Genomic DNA, 18,204 nt, shown 5'->3' with positions numbered 1-18,204 from the left:
CCATAGGCTTGGAATCTCTTGACCTCTTTTCCCCTACAGCATCACTGACCCGTAACTGTAGGCACGACCGCGCGCCCCACTCGTCCCTACCTGCGAAACTTCTAGACGTCACTGCCACTCGAGCAACCTTAGGAGCGGCTACTGGGCGCACCTGCACATAGATGCATTCGACCCGAGCACCTCATTTTCGTCTTACCGGTCGTCCGCAACAGTACGGCCCCGGGCCTTCGGATACCGCTCCTTGATCGCGAACGCATTCAGGAAATCCGTCCTTCCCCAAGCGCGAACATCGCCAAGCTTTCGCATTGGCTCGAGCAGCATCTGGGCAATACCCACCTCAATTCCACCACAAGCCGGATAAACGGCAACGCGAGCAAATCCTACGAACACCATGGCGTGGGACCATCTCTCTATCAACAAGCCGCACTTGGTGTATATAATCCTGGGCGGTTTTACCACCTTGTTCATGTTATGCTCCTCAGTGATTAAGGAGCGTCTGTACATTGGTGAAGCAACGGTCGCGACATTGTGTGGCATCATCTTTGGCCCACACGCTGCGAATCTGATCGATCCAGGAACATGGGGCAACGTCGACTTTATCACCCTCGAGTTCTCGCGCATAGTCCTGGTCGTGCAATGTTTCGCTGTTGGCGTCGAATTGCCTAAGGCATACATGGAGAAGCACTGGAGATCTGTCATTCTGCTCTTGATCCCGGTCATGACTTTTGGCTGGCTGATGACAAGCTTGTTCATTTGGGGTCTTTTCAACTCTCATGTGAACTGGCTTGACAGCCTTTGCATTGCTGCTTGCGTTACTGCGACCGATCCCGTCTTAGCTTCGTCCGTTGTCGGAAAGGGTAAGTTCGCGAAGCGCGTACCCAAGCATTTGCGAGACTTGCTTTCTGCCGAATCTGGCTGTAACGATGGCATGGCCTTTCCATTTGTGTATCTGGCTATTTACTTGATTCGCTACCGCCCGGATGCGAGCAAGGTGGCTTACCACTGGATCTGTTTTACTATTCTCTACGAATGCGTGTTCGGCGCTCTCTATGGGGTTATTGTCGGCTACATCGCCCGTCGTCTCATCCGATACGCTCACGAAAAGGACCTGATCGATCGAGAGAGTTTCCTCGTGTTCTACTTCGTATTGGCCTTGTGGTGCGCTGGTTCAGGTGCATTACTAGGCTTGGATGACTTACTAGTGGGCTTTGCCTGCGGCGTAGGGTTTTCGAATGACGGATGGTTCCTCGAAAAGACAGAAGAGTCGCACGTCTCCAACGTTATCGATTTACTCATCAACTTGGCCTTCTTCGTGTATTTCGGCACCATCATTCCTTGGGCACAGTTCAACGAGCCAGAGCTTCTAGGCCTCAGCCCATGGCGTTTGGTTGTCTTGGGACTGCTAGTTTTGTTCTTCCGCCGAATTCCTATCATGCTTATGCTAAAACCGGTCATTCCAGACATAAAAACCTGGCGAGAGGCCTCGTTCGCTGGCCATTTTGGACCTATTGGAGTTGGTGGTCTCTTCGTTGCTATCCTTGCGAGAGCGGAGCTGGAGACCGATACTACAACACCCTTGGCCCAACTTCCAGAACCCGGGTTCGAACATCTCAATATCATTGAGCTCATCTGGCCTATCACGTGTTTCTTGGTCATTGTCAGTATTATCGTTCACGGAAGTTCCATTGCAGTCTTCACCTTGGGTAAGCGCATCAATACACTCACAATCTCGATGTCTTATACACAAGCCACTGAGGATGGCCCGAGCTGGATGGATCGTCTCCCTCGCATTCAGTCTCGATCAAAGTCACAGATGTCTGGTCGTCGATTCTCGGAATCGTCGATGGATGAGAAGAACGGAGACTCTCGCGAGACAGGTCCAGGCCTACTTCCACCACCAGGCTATAACGGCAATAATTTTTTGCGTCGACAAAAAGAGGAGGAGAACCCAAGCCGATCAGGATCTGTACGTCCAACATCTCGCTCACGGAAGTCGAAATGGGAGTCTGGTCTCGGTCCAGGCGGTCCCGTCTCACAGTCTGCTATTCACCCCAACAGGCGTGATGAGGAGAAGGCCGAGGCCATATCGCCAGAAGATGACACTGACACGTTCGATGACAAGATGGCTGTTTCAAGCGAGAGTTCATCCAGCGACAAGGGCAAACTAAAGGATATTCGGGGTGAGGAGGAGATTTACCAGGAGGGCCATGAGACTGTTATCGAAGATATGGAGGGCAATGTTCTTGGTGTCAGAGACGGTCACGGCGAGCATGGAGCGCAACGGCGCGAATCGGACATCAGGGAGGCACGAAGACTGATGAAGGAAGACCACGTTGAGCATGGCGTTGCTCAGACGGAGCACGAGGGCAGATTCGAAGCAGCACCTGGGAAGGTCGTGGATGCTTTTGAACACCCCCAGAAGACATGGCGAAAACGGATGCAGAGCTTCACAGGCCACCATCACGACAACGAAGATTTGTCCGAAAGGCTGAAGGCAGAGAAGCCTGAGCGTAAGCGCGGTCCAGCTCTTGCCTACCAATTCGGCAACACCATCATCGTCGAGGATGAAGACGGAGAGGTGCTGAAGAAGTATGACATCCCCGCCAAGCCAAAGGAGCAGCGACCAGGAGCTGCCCGGGGGTCTTCAATGATCGAGACGTCTGGTCGCGCCATGCAAAGTTTGAAGAGGATGGGTACACACATGGGTATCCCGACTCATCACGAGGCAGGCCCTTCTGGCGCTGAAGGTACCGAGGTCAAGACCGCAGATGCTGAGGACAAGAAGAAGAAGAAGAAGCAGAAGGACACTGATGCCGACGATGACGACGAAAATCTACGTTTCACCCTGACTGCCGGCGGCCGCAGGATGAGCAAGACCGAGTTCATTCAGCAGATGAGTCAATTGAATCCGAGGGAACGTGCCAAGATGTTGCAAGAAAGCAATGTCCCCGAGTCTGTTAAGCAGGAGGCCCATCAAGATGCAAAGGACCACCACCGTCGGACCCAAGCTGCAGCTGTGGCTAACATTCCTACTGTTATAGGCGAAGAGGGCGAGGCTGAGCTGCACAAGATCGAGTCTCCTGTGGCACAGAACGAAGGCCAGCCACGTGGCCCTGAAGGACTCACCCTGATCGACAGCAACGAAGAGCATGTGCCTTTCCACTCTGTACGACAGACTCTGGCGGAGCACACAGAGGGCGAAGCGCACGAGACTGCAGCGCAACGCCGACGTCGCCTTGCTGGGGAACAGTCTCAGGGAAGCTCACGAACGATGAGGGATGAAAAAGCAGAGAGTGACGATGAGACCCCTGCCGAGCGTCGTCGTCGACTTGGTGCACTGAAGGGATCTACGTCTCCATCAGCCAGCCAAGCCCGTCGTCCGATGTCGCCTAGCCAACAGGCTTCAGCTTCTAACGGTGGATTCGAAGGCGAAACAGCAGCCGAGCGCAAGCGTCGTCTCGGTGCTCTGGGTGTCGGAGGAGAGGATTCCCCAGAGTCCGAGTCCGAAGGCGAGCCCGAGACCGGTGATCCAATGGAGACTGGCCGTGGCACGCACTCGCAGGCGACAAAGCAGGGTCTCGCACCTCCTCGGGCTCCGGGAATTCGATTTGCCGATCAACCTCGCATTCCTACGAAGGATGAGCGAGCTGTCGAAGACGCAAGACAGAAAGAGGAGGCTGACACTTTGAAGAAGAGCAAGCTCAGCGGCTTCCCGTGGGCCAGGAAGCAGTAGTGGAGCATCTATGGAACCCTTCCCTTTCGGAGAATCTTTGGCCGACATTTAATTTGGGGTTGCGCTAGTCACAAAGCGTAGTGTGAAGGAGTTAATGGACGGTTTCAATCTTCGTAAATGTCGTGTTTGCATTTCAGCGCGCATAATCACCAACGTTCTTACGCTGCATAGATCTGGTACACTTGGTACGATCAGTACACAAAGAGGTATCAATCTCACTCTCATGAACTTAATAGAACTTCGAATACACTATCTTCTGGTTAGACGAACCTCTTCAAGCACATGCTCGGGCTTAGCACCTTCGTTCTACCCGCGTTGACATTACAGCTTGTTTCATCTCGCTCGACCCGCTCTTTCTCATATTCTCGTAGCACGGCATGTGGCTGCCCATCAGCGTCTCCAGCAAGACTCGTTTCAGAGCCCACGAATGCTCCAGTGGAAGTTTTAACTTACACTCTGTTTGGACTTTTACTTGCAGGAGCAGCTATCGCACGTGCTCGTGCCTATGAAGAGCCGGGCGCGTGCACCTCCGACAAGGCGAAAACAATAAAGTCGTTTGTTTCGGTGACCACAGATGGTGGCAGCAGCCTATCCCCAAGATTTGGCAGTGCGCTGCAGAAGTCCTTGTAGAATTGTGTCCACTCCTCATTCCTGGCTTTTTGCATCAAGACGACCAGCACAGCCGCGGTTCGCTTGTGCAACACTGCCGAAGGGGATCCAAAAGTGCAGGGAGGAAGCCGGAGTATGTACAGCTCCCGAGTTGAAGCAGTATGTCTTCGAGAGTCCCGCACTGCCACCCTTACCGATCCCTGCAGACACAACGAGAATAGATGAGACCCTCCCGGATCGTCCATGATATCTCAGACTCTGACAGAAGTGCCATCGTACCTGAAGCTCTTCCGCACAGCAAGACTGCACCCACAATCCAGAGCCTTTATGACGCAGTTAGATTGTACCTGGACGGCCCTCTCGATCGCGCCGTTAGGCGAGTGCACAATACTACGGACCTTGGCCTCCATCGGAAATCTGGCGGAGATGTAGTCTTCATAATCACAGCCGACGAGCGGCGAGCTTTCGACTGACGTTCAGCTGGATCGCAGTATGAATTGTTGTGTACAAAGGCAGATTGACAGACAACTCAATTTCCAGCTGGGCTATGACCCAATGGGCTCGCTTGTGCTGATTGTAAATCTAGTGACGAAGGAGGTTTCACTCTTGGGGCCTTCGCGTAAGCTGGCGTTGAGCTTGGCTACCTTCACCTTTACCTCTACTTCTAGATCTGGACAGAAAATTTCATGTGATAGACTGTCTCTCTGTACCGGAGGATTCTGCTTCGTGTCTGCATTTGACTTGCTACGTTTGTTGCAAATCGTGAGATCTCAAACCGGCAATTGTACCAAAGTGCAGCCATCACGTACACAAGTCCACCGATTACGCATCGCGTAGCCGCTGTGAGGCGGAGAAGAATTAATATACGTGCCGCCAACTACACCGCAGGTATCTAACACAAAATCGGAAAATCACCCACCAACCAAGTCATGACAGGGTATCAGAGAAAGTCTGAAGCCGAAAAGAGAAGCCAGCTACCACAGCAGTAGCCGGCACGAAGACGCAGCCCAGAGAAAAGGACCGTCAAACGCCCTTGCGCAACGACAAGGAAACATCAAACCGCCGCCACGACAAGCCAGGCCCAGCTGGCTCTCAACGAAGAATGCGCAAATGCGACGATTATAACCGGCGGCCAAAACAAAGCCCAAAATTTCGTACCACATGACACGTTTGCTCCCGAAATCAAAACCTTGCAGAACGCCGCATCCCTAGGGTATTATCAAAAGAAACTCCTCCTCTTCGAGCGTTGACAAGGCTTCACTATCGCTACATGCGACCGGTAGTGCTTGCCCTGCTCATCTGGCTGAGCTGGCTCTTCTTGCTCGCCCCGCTTCCATGGCGCTTCATCCTGTTGTCCATCAGGCCAGCAAGCAGCCTGTCAAGCTCGCTGCTGAGGTTCTGCGCTGCTTTTGTCTCCTCGACATAGAGGCCGCTCATGAGTGGGTGATCCTTGCTCACGGGTACAACGCCAGTGGTGTCATTGATCATGAGCAGAAGATCGCGGATCTCGCTGCCGTCCTCCAGGTAGTTGCGCAAGCTAGCGTCCGACCATGCGGGCAACGTCGTAGAATCGGACGAAACCGGTGCAGACGAGACCGTGGGCGAAGTGTTGACGTTCAGTGGTGTAGGTGCGGCGCGAGATGGTGGTGGGACGAGGTTGGCGTTGGGTGAGGGATACGTAGGCGAAGGTGAGACTCCAGAGCGAGGAGCTGCAACATTGGGCTTTTCAGGTACGACGGTATCTGGGCTAGCTGCCTCCAGGTCAGGCGTCGAGACGCGCGAGCTAGTGTCGGCGCTGGAGTTGTCGCCTGTAAGTCCTGGTGGATGTTGTGCATCTGACTCTTGATCTCTCATGGGTGCTACCTCTCTGGCTGCTGGCTGTGCATCGGCAGCAGAAACGTGAACAGGTGACTCTGACAGACGTCCTACGGGCTCAGTAGCTGTCTGCTCTCTCGTCTTGTCTTGCGCGTCGGGGTCCGCGAACGGATCGTCGCTGTCGTCTGTGCTGGAGTCGAAGTCGTCTAGCGCCACTCTTTCCTTCGCCTTGCGGACCTTCTCTGGCTTTGGCGCGCTGTCTGTTGTGGTGTTCGATCTGAACGGGTTCTTGGAGCTGATAGAAGCCATGACGCCTTGGCTTTCTGGTGACTTCACCCGGTTCTCGGGTGTCTTCACGCGGTCTTCCGCAGACATATTTCTCTCGAGTGTTTCCCCTTGGTCTGGCGAAACTATGCGCATTGTGGAGGCGGATTGCTGACCAGCTGGTCCGGCCTCGTTTACACCAATGTCATTTTCTGGATTGACTGAAGCTTCCATAGGACTATCGGTCTTGAGGATGCTCTTTGTCTTAATAGGTGAGTCGTTTCTAGCGCGTTGCTGCTTCTGCAGTTTGCCTTTGCTTGATTGCCTCGATGGTGTCTGGCCAAGTTGCTCTTCTGACTGGCGCTCAGGTGACACCTCCGCCGGCTTGGCGTTGGCTCTTTGGGGTGAAGTCTGTTCTGGCTTCTCCACGGCCTTCTTCAGATCAGCTTCCACTGTATCGATGTCGCTCTTTGAGTCTTTGTCCTTCTTGTCCTTGCGTTTGAACAGTCCGCTAAGCATACCCGACTTCTTATCCTTCTTCTTCTTGTCATCCTTGACCTTGTCGGCAAAGCCGTTTTTCTCGAGGCTTTCGAGACTCGGTCCCCGTTCACGGGGGCCCGTCGTGGAGGGACTGGAGTCATCTCGTAGCAAGTTAGGCGTGAGAGTGATCTTTCGAGTTTCCGTGTTCTCGTCTTTGAAGAAAGAGTCTGTGTTGCGGAGCGTGCCATTGCGTGACACCTTCTGGTCCAGTGGTCTGTCGAACATCTCGTCACTCGTCCTCGATGTCTCATCGTCCTTGCTAGCCTCTTCACTAGATGACCGCGACTCTTCAGAGGAGACTTTCTTTATACTGCCAAGCTTCAAGGGCTTGACCTCGAGAGAATCGTCCTGCTCAGGTTCGGACTTCTGCACAGTCTGTTGCTCTTGCTCTTGCTGCTGCTGGGCCTGCTTTGGTTCCGATCCACCGAAAAGCTCGCCACCCTCCTCATCGGACGAGTAGTCGTAATCGGATGCTTCGACGTAGGTAGGTGCTCCAAATTGTACGGTCTTCGCGTTTCGTCGACGCATAGCCTTCTTCAGCGGATTCTTGGTCTTCTCTGCCGTGTCGCCGAGCATTGTTGCTGAAAGATCGATGTTCCTGTGCTTGTTCAGGCGCGCCAGACGCTCAGTGGGAGTTTCAATGTGCTCTGCAGGCAGGTAGCCTAGACGAGTGATTAGTATGTGCGCAATTTCCGACCTCGGGTACACTTACCAATGCTGCTGTCTTTGACAACACGGACAAGCCACCAGTAACTGTTGCTATCGTCGAGCAAGACCATGGTGTCACCCTTTGTAGCGTTGGCTTGCCCTTCTACAGTTGCAACGAAAGTGTGCAGGGCGTAGACGAATTCGAAGTCGATATCCTCTGTTTCTCGTAAGCATTCGCCTCCCCAACCTGAGTCGACAAATCTAGGATCGTCAGAGAAGGAAACGTCGTTGGATGCATCATCATCTTCCAGTTCTTCGTCCCAGGAATCGGCGTCGCTGTCGGTGGTCCAAGAATTTTCTTCATCGTCAGGGTGCCTAAGCGGTGGTGGGGTGTCGTTAGTACTCTGCAGGGCTGGTGCGATCCTTTCGACGAAAGGGTCGTCTGGCAAATCCATCGGCGGGGGCCGAATAGACTGCAGCATTTTCCTGGCGTACTCCTCGTCCAGCTCAGACATGAGTGATCCCTGCGAGTCCTCCCTCACATGTTGCAGTCTTTGCTCCACTAGCATCAATTGTCTCGTTCTTGGGCTCGAGTCTCCGTCATGCATAGCCGTGGTGTCGATGTGCGAGCCGTTGGTGGTCCTTGTCCAGGCATACTCACCATGATGATGCGCCATTGACCGTGATGTTGAGACTTGCTGAGAAAATTGGAAAACGGGAGGGGTTGTGAAAGGGGGTTGAGAGGTGAATGCAAGGTCCCCTGTGCCGTCTTCCGGGACGCTGAAGAGTCGACCGGGGTCGGCCACAGGGATGGGAAAGTGTACGGGGGTGGTTGTGAAAGGAGACGAAGAGGCGGAACTTGGCATGGCCGGTGACGAGTTTGGAGTCAGAGAGTCCCTTCGCGTCGGCCATACCAGGGCCAGGGGATAATAAGGTAGAGAATACCCACCATCGTCAATCGAAGGTGAACTCGACATCTTGTCGAGCATGTCGTCGTCCATGTCGTCCTCCACGTCGGCGTCCTGCATGTCGTCGTCATGGTCGGCGCCGCTGTGCTGTTGTTTTTGGGCATTCGAGGTGGTCATTATCGTGCGTTCATCGTCAGACCCGGGGTCTTCGCTCAACGAGGTGCCAGCGTTGTTCCAGGCATTCTGCAGACGCTCTTCCTCGGCGGAGCGCTCGTCCTCGACAGACCGCAAGGAGGCTTGCTGGTGGGGTGCAGCTGGCCCTATGCCGAGCGGGGCTGGGTGCTCTGGCTGGTTCGAGTGGTCCTGTGCGGTGGGAGACGTTTTGTCCTGCAGGTCAATGGTGTCTGCGCCAGGACGTCAGTATGCGCTCGTGTACTTTGGCGTTGCAGCGAGCACTGCCGTACCTGCTCGTATTATCTGTGGGCGCGTCATCCTAGCTCATGTCCAGTCGTGCGTCCGGGAGCCGTGGTATTCGTCGTCGTCGAGACCGCCAAGAAGCTGGGGTGCGGCGCAATCAATGCGAGGAACGGCTGCGGAGGACGTCGGCGACGGCGAGGGTGTCAATGCAGGCGTTGCTGTAGGAATGTGTGTGCCGTAATGAACGTGGACGGCCCGATGGGGTATCAAGAAGAGCGCATGCGGTGCGAGTGCGAATGTCGAGGGAGAAGGCGTGGCTGGACGTTCGTAGACGGTGCGGAGGTGGAGCGAACGTTTCAAGGGCGCGCACGGCTGCTGTAGCACTGGGACGGATCAGCCACGGCTGGCGGGGGCGGATGCCAATGTGTGCAGTCGAGCAGCAACCGAAGCAATAGTCGGCGGCGATTGCAGTGCTGCTGTGCGTCGTGGTGTTGCTGCGAAGGGGCCGTTCCAAGAATGTGTTTGGACTCCAGCCTGGTATATTGTGGGATCGCCTTCTTCAGGACCACGCACCCCTGGCCAGCTGAAACCCCCTCCCAGGTTAGCGCTTGGGTGTGCCTGTCAGCGTGAGCACATCACCATCTTACATTAATAGGAACATTCGCACAAAAGGGGTCGCGGCTCGGGCCTTGTCCATGGCTGTCTTTGCCATGGACATCCACTTTGAGCGTTGCACATGTGCGTCTTGTTCGCGTTTGTTTACACAGTATGCAACCTGTCAGGGCCATCGCAAGTCGACAGTCGCCACCTCGTATGTACCTGAAGATCGACACGACAAGAAACTGGAGATGAAACGTCACCACGCGAGTCATTTTCGTTGGCCAACACGGCACTCGTCGCCGCTGTACCTGCGTGCTGCTGTCGACCGTTTCACGTTTCTGCGAACTCCTGCGATTGACATGTCTGTCAAAGCTCCAATATGGGGTTTGCGTGCGTCATGGATCCACTGGCCATCTTACACAGTACAGCGACAGCACATCCGAACCATCTCCAGCAGAGAACGAAGCCACGTCCAGTCTACTGCAGAGCCTTGGAGTAGGTATACCATTGCCCTACAGATCGCCTAGTTTGCACTCTCCCACGTTGTTGCATCTCGCCGCTCGACATTGTTGCCTCAGGACAACACACCTGGACAAGGCACGCAGGCAACGACAGCCCTAAGCTGCAACACATTTTGTCGCGAGGCCTTCCACCAAAGCACATTGCACGAGGTTCTACCACGATGCGGCTCATTCCCTACACTCGATCGGCCGACTCTTTGGAACGATCCAAAACCATGCTAACACATCAACGGGGTATTCGCTCCAGTGTCCACCTCTCAAGAATGCTGACTGCTACTGCACTCAATTCCACGCAGATCTCCTAGAATGATTCCCTGACGAAACAGCCAAATCCGATGTCGTGGGTGTTCTACACACCTTCACATGGCCTATCTGATAGGCCTCGAGAAGATGGAAGGCTTCCACCAATTCCGCCCCTGTATTCTACCCTACAACCCGCAGCGTGTGGGAATCGCCTGCAACATGACCTGGCATGTACCTACCATGTTTCTGGGTGCGTTGATGGATACATTGCTGCCCCCAACAGTCTACAAGAAATCCTCCACAGCCCCAAATAATCCCAGCACCCGCTGATCAGAGCGGCGCGGCTTCTGCGCCCCAGGCTCACCGTACAGCTGCACCAAGTACCTGTGCAGCTCACCGTCGCTCGCCTCGCCTCGCCTTCGTCGTCGCCCTGCTCACCGCAGTTATCCACCGGTACTCTGGACCGCGCGTCGCACATCTCCTTCCGGCAGCCGGGACATGTGGAGGCTATGGCGTGGAGGAAGGCGACGAGCAGGCCCGTTGTGCGAGGTGTGGAGAGGTCTTCGGACAGCCAGTCGCGGGTGAGTGGGAGGAGGTGTTGCGGTGCGGTGGTGGCCGGGGACCGGTTCTGGGCTTGGAGCGTGGAGCGGATGTCGTGGCGGAATGTTGAGCGTGGTAGCTGCCACATTCTGGATGAGAGGTGGGTTGCGATTGGCGAGAGGGGGAACATCGCGCGGGTTGAGAGCGTCTGTTGACGCGTTCATCGTGGATGAAGATCCGGAGGCGAAAGTGAAGGCACGATAGCGAAGTGAAGGCGACACTGCGGCGTAGGAATCGGACTGCGTAATATCTAGAACGTATCCGGGTGTTGCGATTTTCTCGAACGCTGTGACATGCCACTACGGATCGCAGTAGGACCTGGAGTCATCCTAAGCCAGAGTCCCGTTTCTACCATTGAATCGGCTCTGCAGGGGGGACAGCTCACTCTTGATCTCAAATCTTATATATTCATGCTCCTACCCTCGCGCTACAACACCGGACAGACCACCCCCCAAGCACACTCAACCAGCCCGGCAGAATTACAAAGACACTACAACGCTAGTATACAAAGCAGCCAGAACAGAGTAAATGAAATGTGACGTGAAATCCAACAGTTGCGCCAAGGCGGCAGGCCCGTCGAGGGTGCACCCACAGAGGGGCGCCGGGCGGGGAATCGTGACTCGTGGAGCGTACAACAGATTTGACGCTGCGGTATGAAAAGACAAAAGAAAGGTGTATGTACAGGCCACCAGACAGCATCTGGGGCGCGGCCGCTGTTACGGGATATGTGAGGGGCGGTGATCATTTGATGGCCAAGGGTTGGACGGGGGCGACGGCAACGTTCGGCTCCACTATGCTGACGCGCTTCTGCTGCTGGGGCAAGATTGGAGTGCAAGGCAACGTGGGCGTCGCGGCGGTCGTCGTGAGTGTGGGGGTCTGCGCCTGCTTCTGCGCGGCTCTCTTCCCCTCGTCCTCTCTCCGCCTCACGAGTAGGCTCTTGAACGCGCCTAACCACTTGGCCAGCTCGTTCTCGCTCTTTGCGCAGAATCGGAAGTTCTTCTCCTCCGAGATGACCTGCATGCAGTACTGCTTGCTCTTGCTGACGCTGTCAATGTCGACGGCGTCGATGACGCTTTCAAAGGGGATGATCAGGTGTGCCGAGTACTCTTCGGCGTTTTTGTAAAAGGCGAGGCACCTGGGGCGTAGGACGACCCAGATCTTCTTCCATTGGCGCACGCCGCCCTTTGATTTCAGAACATACAGCCAGCCGTGGCACACAACGCGGTCGCGATCGGACTCGTTGGTGGATGGTGAGACGTTGGAGTTCGAGGTTTGGCTGACGTTGCGGTTGCGGGGAACAGGATTGCGGATGCTGGATTTCGAGTAGGGCAACGAGGTCGTAGACGTGGCATTTGGCGCTGCAGAGTCGGAGAAGTCAAAGTCAGAGACGGAGCCGTGCTCGTTGCCCGAGTAGTTCAGGGCCTGGGAGGGTCGCCGTGCGCTGTGCATGGGTATGGGCACGGAGTCGCGTGGCAGGGAGCTGGGAGGCAGAGCCGAGGGCTCAGCTTCAGAGGACGAGGAGAGCGTGCTCGAGGGTGCCTGCTGCGAGCGGTCGAAGCCGGTGAAGGTCTCATCGCCGGTGGGGCTGAAGAGCACCATCTCGCCCTCGTCGTCGTCAATGCGGGCCTCTGCGCGGATCAGGTCCACCCAGTCCTGGGCATCCCTGTCGGTGGTGGCGCCAAGGTGGTAGTTGCGGGCGGGCGAGAAGATGCCGAAGACGTGGTCCATCTTCTTCTTCGAGTCCTTCTGGCGGGCAACGGCGGTGATCTCAGAGAGGTTGATCTGGTGGCGCAGCTTGGTCTCGGCCTTGTCCTTGTAGATGGACAGGCAGTTGGGGCGCAGGACGAGGTAGATGGGCTTCCATTGCTGCAGCCATTAGTATTGGCATAGACGTGTTGGCGGGCAGTGTGGTGGTACCTTTGTCTTGCGGGTGCGCTTCAGCACGGAGCCGGCCTTGACGATGCGGTCGAACTCGAAGCAGCCGTTCTGGCTGACGGGCGACATGACGGCGGCGCTGAGTGCCTGCGTCTGGATGCTGGAGAAGCGTGGCTGCGCGGGCGTGCGCAGCTTCATGGGCGGCGGCGCGCGCGTGACGGGCATCGGTTTGGCAGGCGTTTGGTGTGCGCCTTCCGCCATGGCTGCGGTTCCTCTACATCAAGTGGCGGGCGGAAGTCGGGGAATGGGGCGGTGGCAGTGGCAGTGGCAGTGGCAGTGGCAGTGACAGTGACAGTGGCAGATGGCAGGTGGCAGGTGAGTACGGTGTGGTTTGAGGTTCTGGGGATACGCCAGTAGTGTATTTCCGCTGCTACGATGAAAGTGATGCGGATCGTCACTGGCGGGCGACAGGGGGGACTGCATCCAGATGGGCGCGAGCGTCGTGGTCTCGCCGGCAGCTCCATGGCCAGCAAGCAGCGGGCAGCGCTATACGTGCGGCACGCTCTCTCTCCAGGCAGCGTCGTGAGGCCAGGCCGTTGGATGCGGGCCTATGCGAGTGGATGCGCAGCGGATGCGCAGCGGATGCGCCTGTCGTGCTGTGCTGCTAACGTTTGGCTGTGACGTCGCCCCCAGTCCCGTCAGCCAGTGGTGGGGCTCGCTGACTTTCTCAGAGCCGCCATGCGAAACCCAACGAGCGCATAAGGCAGCTCCCCGTCTGCAACACACGACCGAGCCAGACCGCGCCCTGCAATCTTACGAAGTACACCAGGCCCACCCGAAACACGCACACGCACAGGCACACGCCTGCATCCGGACCATCCAGCACCCGCGCCCGCCATGCCGACCATCGCCGCCGCCCAGCTGGTGAAGCTGCAGCAGCAGGCAGAGGGCGTCCGCAATGTGCGCTGGACCTGCCAACGTAACGCGACGGATGCCACGCTGACATGTCCAGATCTGCATCCTCGCCCACGTCGACCATGGCAAGACGTCGCTCACCGACGCCCTCATCGCCACCAACGGCATCATCTCCCCTAAGCTCGCCGGCAAGATCAGGTACCTCGATTCGAGACCGGATGAGCAGCTCCGCGGTATCACCATGGAGTCGTCGGCCATCTCGCTGTACTTTTCCCTGCTGAGACGCTCCGCCCCGGACGCCCAGCCCGAGAAGAAGGACTTTCTGATCAACCTGATCGACTCGCCCGGCCACATTGACTTTAGTTACGAGGTCTCCACAGCATCACGTCTGTGCGATGGTGCCATCGTGCTCGTCGACGCTGTGGAAGGCGTGTGCAGCCAGACCGTCACCGTCCTGCGCCAGACGTGGATAGAGAAGCTCCGGCCTCTGCTCGTCATCAACAAGATGGACAGACTAATCACCGAGTGGAACATGACCCCTGCTGACGCTCACACACATCTGAACAAGCTCGTAGAACAGGTAAACGCCGTCATGGGTAGCTTCTACCAGGGTGAGCGCATGGAGGACGACCTCCGGTGGCGCGAGAAGATGGAGGAGAGGCTCAACGCCGCAGCCGCTGAGAAGACTAACACGACGTCGTCGGCAGTATCAGAGAATAGTGACGGCATAGACACGACAAGCACACCTGCTGAGTACGAAGAGAAGGACGACGAGGACATCTACTTTGCGCCTGAGAAGAACAACGTCATCTTTGCCAGCGCCATTGATGGATGGGCCTTCACAGTAAAGCAATTCGCTAGTCTCTACGAGCGCAAGCTTGGCATCAAGCGCTCGGTACTCGAGAAAGTACTATGGGGCGATTACTTCTTAGACCCCAAGACGAAGCGCGTGCTGAGCTCCAAGCACCTCAAAGGCCGCCATCTAAAGCCCATGTTTGTTCAACTGGTGCTCGAAAACATCTGGGCTGTCTACGAAGGCGCCACAGGAGGTAACAATGGGAAGGGGTGCGTGGATTTCCTTTCCTCATTCTTCACTCTTCTTGCTTGTTTTGTACGTACTCTAGCCAATATACTTATTTGCTGCACCTCAGAGATCCCGCCATGGTCGAAAAGATTACAAAGTCTCTCAACCTCAACCTCCCGCCGCACGTTCTACGGTCACGCGACCCACGTGCTGTTCTGACCGCACTCTTCGCTGCCTGGCTACCACTGTCCACCGCGCTGCTGGTGTCCGTCACCGAGTACCTGCCGTCACCCGCCAAGGCCCAGGCCGAGCGAATGCCCGAGATCATCGACGCCTCTGTCGGCGCTGATCATGTCGCGCCCGACGTCCGAAAGGCAATGATTGAGTCTGACAAGTCAAAGGACGCCCCTGTTGTAGCCTACGTCAGTAAGATGTTCTCTGTTCCCGAAAGCGAACTGCCTCAGAACAAGAGAAGGACTGGCGCACTGAGTGCGGAGGAGGCACGAGATCTTGGACGCAAGAAGCGAGCAGAGCTTGCCAGGCAACAAGCCATTGCGAATGGCGAAGGCCCAGATGTTGGCGGTATCACAGAAGCACTCAGCTCTGCCGCTATCGGCGAAGAGGAAGCGGACACTGCAGAAGCTGCGCCAGCCGACGAAAAGGCTGAGCATCTCATCGGTTTCGCACGCATCTACTCCGGCACTCTCAGCGTTGGAGATGAGGTGTATGTACTGGGTCCGAAGTTCTCGCCTGAGCATCCTCACGCCACACCTGAGCCAAAGAAGGTCAAGATCACCGCATTGTACCTCATGATGGGACGTGGCCTGGAGTCCTTGGACTCTGTTCCTGCTGGCGTCGTTTTCGGTATTGGTGGTCTGGAAGGACACATGCTCAAGTCCGGGACGCTCTGCTCGCAGCTGCCAGGCTCACTCAACCTAGCTGGTGTGACAATGGGTTCTGAGCCCATTGTTCGCGTTGCGCTGGAGCCTGAGAACCCCTACGATCTCGACAAGATGATCAATGGCTTGAAGCTGCTGGTACAGTCTGACCCCTGTGTCGAGTACGAACAACTGCCCAGTGGAGAGCACGTCGTTCTGACCGCGGGTGAGTTGCATCTCGAGCGCTGTCTAAAGGACCTGGAAGAGCGCTTCGCCAAGTGCAAGATCCAAGCCGGTGAACCCATTGTTCCGTACCGAGAGTCGACCGTTACCGCAGCTGAGATGAACCCTCCCAAGAACCCCGAGCTTGGTCGTGGCGTTGTCGTCAGTGCGACAGCAAGCAAGCAAGTCTCTGTTCGCCTCCAGGTCCGACCTCTTCCGCCCAGCGTGACTGAGTTCCTGAGCAAGAACTCCGGTTCCATCAAGAGGCTCAACTTAGAGCGCAAGGCGCAAGAAACCCAGCACTCGGACGAGCATGTTGCTGCGGAACTCGAGGGCGCCGAGCAGGACGGTATGCAGGAGGTCGAGCAGCGTGAGAGTGGCCAGACGTTAAGTCCAGCGGACTTCAAGAAGCAACTCAAGGCTGCTTTTGCCGAGGCTAAGAAAGAGAAGGACATTTGGACTGACGATGTGATCGACAAGATCACTGCCTTTGGACCGCGCAGCCGCGGACCCAACATCCTGATCGACACCGCTGGTATCTGTAGCAAATCGTAAGCCCTCCACTCCAATCCCATATTCACCACTGACACCCTACAGCCTCACCGACGCCACCGAAACCTCCGACCCATCCGACCGCACGTCCAGTGCCCGCTCCTTCGCCTCAACAATAATCTACGCCTTCCAGCTCGCCACAGCCCAAGGCCCCTGCTGCGCCGAGCCCGTCCAAGGCATCGCCGTCTTCCTCTCCTCCATCACGCTTGAAGACTCCACATCTGAAACCGACCACCACCGACTCACCGGCGAAGTGATCAAAGCCGTGCGCTCCGGCATCCATGCCGGCATGCTCGACTGGTCGCCGCGCATCCTACTCGCCATGTACAGCTGCGAGATCCAAGCCTCGACGGACGTGCTGGGCCGCGTGTACGCAGTCCTGACGCGCCGCCGCGGCCAGATCCTCAGCGAGACCATGTCGTCGACCTCGGCATCCACGACCGGCAACCAGACCTTCACCATCTCCGCCTTGCTCCCCGTCGCAGAAAGCTTCGGCTTCAGCGACGAGATCCGCAAGCGCTCCTCCGGCTCCGCGAGTCCGCAGCTGCGCTTCGCCGGCTTTGAAATGCTGCACGAAGACCCCTTCTGGGTCCCGTTCACCGAGGACGAGCTCGAGGATCTCGGCGAGCTCGCCGACCGCGAGAATGTCGCCAAGCGCTATGTCGATCGCGTGCGCAGGAGGAAGGGACTGCTTGTCAAGGAGGTCAAGGTCGAGGCGGAGAAGCAGAAGACGCTTAAGCGGTGAAGGGCGGGGAGTTGCACGGGCGGCGCGTTTTGGGTAAAGGGGTGGAAGGAGAAGGGGCGTGTGACGTGGTGGGATGGCGGGGAGTGAGCGCGCGAGCTGGCGACTGTGTAGATGGCGGCTGTGTAGATGGCGACTGTAGGAGCTGGCAAGCATGCGAACTTAGACCAGCCAAGACAAAGACAAAAATGCAATCAGGCTGTGGACCCCCCCTCCCCCCCCTTTCCAAGAAAAAAGCGATATAGACGCCATATGTCGCCTTCTTCCCTCCAAACCCCACCACGAAAATACGGCTCCGCAACGGCTTCGACAAAAGCACCAAATATCACTGTCTGCTACCATCTTATCCGCTCTGCGACCCGCTATCTGCAATACCTCGTTCAATCCGCAAGTTCAAACGGGCATTCGAGACGCGACATGATCCCATCACCCTTCGAATACGCCTTTGGATGAGTATGTTCGATCTGCGGCGTTTCGTTTCCACCAAAAGTACCGGCAACGGGTGACACAAGGTGTAGCGCCTGAAACACTGCGTTAGCTTGAGCGCCTGAAACGATTCCAGACACGTGTTGGTATACTATGCATTGGCTTCGGGAAGCTGTGTGTATCGTGTCTCGTAAATCTGCCGGTGTGGATCCAGCATGTCTTCCCTCGGGTTCGGGGGTTTCGACTCAAGACATGTTCTGCGCCGTCTCGCTTCGAGATACCTTTGTGGTGGTTGTGTTAAGACTGCAGTATCTGGAGCGAGTACACACACTCTACTGGACTTGCGAGGCTTTAGTTGGATGGGGAGATGCGCGATGCACTTGGAGAGATAAAGTAAGTGGATGGCCTTGGAGTCTCGACTTCTATACCTCTGCTACGGTTTTTTAATATCCAAGATCGATTTCATCGCATATTTGTCTTTCCACTCCCTTCTATCGCCAAGGTCTTTGGGCTCAGAGAGGGCGTTTGTTTCTGCCCGAGAGGCAAGCATTGCACACAGCACAGACTCCGAAGCGGTGCGATATCTTGTTTTCGACCCGGCGCGCAGCCTCAAGGTCGTCAATGTTCCTATGGAGAAGGAAGAGAGTGCAACAAAGAACTCGCACGTACAGA

At 56.3% G+C, this 18,204-nt stretch overlaps 5 protein-coding genes across 5 annotated transcripts; 2 read left to right on the top strand and 3 right to left on the bottom strand.

Moving 5' to 3' along the window:
• Positions 1-391: 391 nt before the first annotated feature.
• On the top strand, positions 392-3,733 carry M421DRAFT_51473 (uncharacterized protein; the record flags this gene model as incomplete). Its single annotated transcript, XM_033594932.1, has 2 exons — positions 392-2,755; positions 2,789-3,733. 2 exons carry the CDS (start codon positions 392-394, stop codon positions 3,731-3,733), a joined length of 3,309 nt encoding a protein of 1,102 aa, XP_033453509.1.
• Positions 3,734-5,170: 1,437 nt separating this feature from the next.
• M421DRAFT_415606 (uncharacterized protein) lies at positions 5,171-9,461 on the bottom strand. The gene is made up of 4 exons (XM_033590765.1): positions 8,982-9,461; positions 8,559-8,921; positions 7,674-7,826; positions 5,171-7,623 (listed from the first exon to the last, which is right to left on the bottom strand). Exons 1-4 carry the CDS (start codon positions 9,007-9,009, stop codon positions 5,609-5,611), a joined length of 2,559 nt encoding a protein of 852 aa, XP_033453508.1. The 5' UTR covers positions 9,010-9,461; the 3' UTR covers positions 5,171-5,608.
• Positions 9,462-10,483: 1,022 nt separating this feature from the next.
• Positions 10,484-10,986, bottom strand: M421DRAFT_88515 (uncharacterized protein; the record flags this gene model as incomplete). Its single annotated transcript, XM_033597670.1, has 2 exons — positions 10,484-10,582; positions 10,696-10,986. The coding sequence occupies 2 exons, from the start codon at positions 10,984-10,986 to the stop codon at positions 10,484-10,486; spliced, it is 390 nt and encodes a 129-aa protein (XP_033453507.1).
• Positions 10,987-11,210: 224 nt separating this feature from the next.
• On the bottom strand, positions 11,211-13,421 carry M421DRAFT_415604 (PH domain-like protein). The gene is made up of 2 exons (XM_033590764.1): positions 12,816-13,421; positions 11,211-12,764 (listed from the first exon to the last, which is right to left on the bottom strand). The coding sequence occupies exons 1-2, from the start codon at positions 13,032-13,034 to the stop codon at positions 11,640-11,642; spliced, it is 1,344 nt and encodes a 447-aa protein (XP_033453506.1). The 5' UTR covers positions 13,035-13,421; the 3' UTR covers positions 11,211-11,639.
• Positions 13,422-13,543: 122 nt separating this feature from the next.
• M421DRAFT_415602 (elongation factor 2) lies at positions 13,544-17,319 on the top strand. Its single transcript, XM_033590763.1, has 4 exons — positions 13,544-13,733; positions 13,786-14,753; positions 14,840-16,363; positions 16,410-17,319. Exons 1-4 carry the CDS (start codon positions 13,671-13,673, stop codon positions 17,107-17,109), a joined length of 3,255 nt encoding a protein of 1,084 aa, XP_033453505.1. The 5' UTR covers positions 13,544-13,670; the 3' UTR covers positions 17,110-17,319.
• Positions 17,320-18,204: the final 885 nt, after the last annotated feature.

The sequence above is a fragment of the Didymella exigua genome (assembly GCF_010094145.1).
Source record: "Didymella exigua CBS 183.55 unplaced genomic scaffold M421scaffold_2, whole genome shotgun sequence".
NCBI classification, from domain to species: domain Eukaryota; kingdom Fungi; phylum Ascomycota; class Dothideomycetes; order Pleosporales; family Didymellaceae; genus Didymella; species Didymella exigua.
Note: the sequence above shows the minus strand (reverse complement) of the source record. Positions and strands in the feature narration are given on the sequence as shown.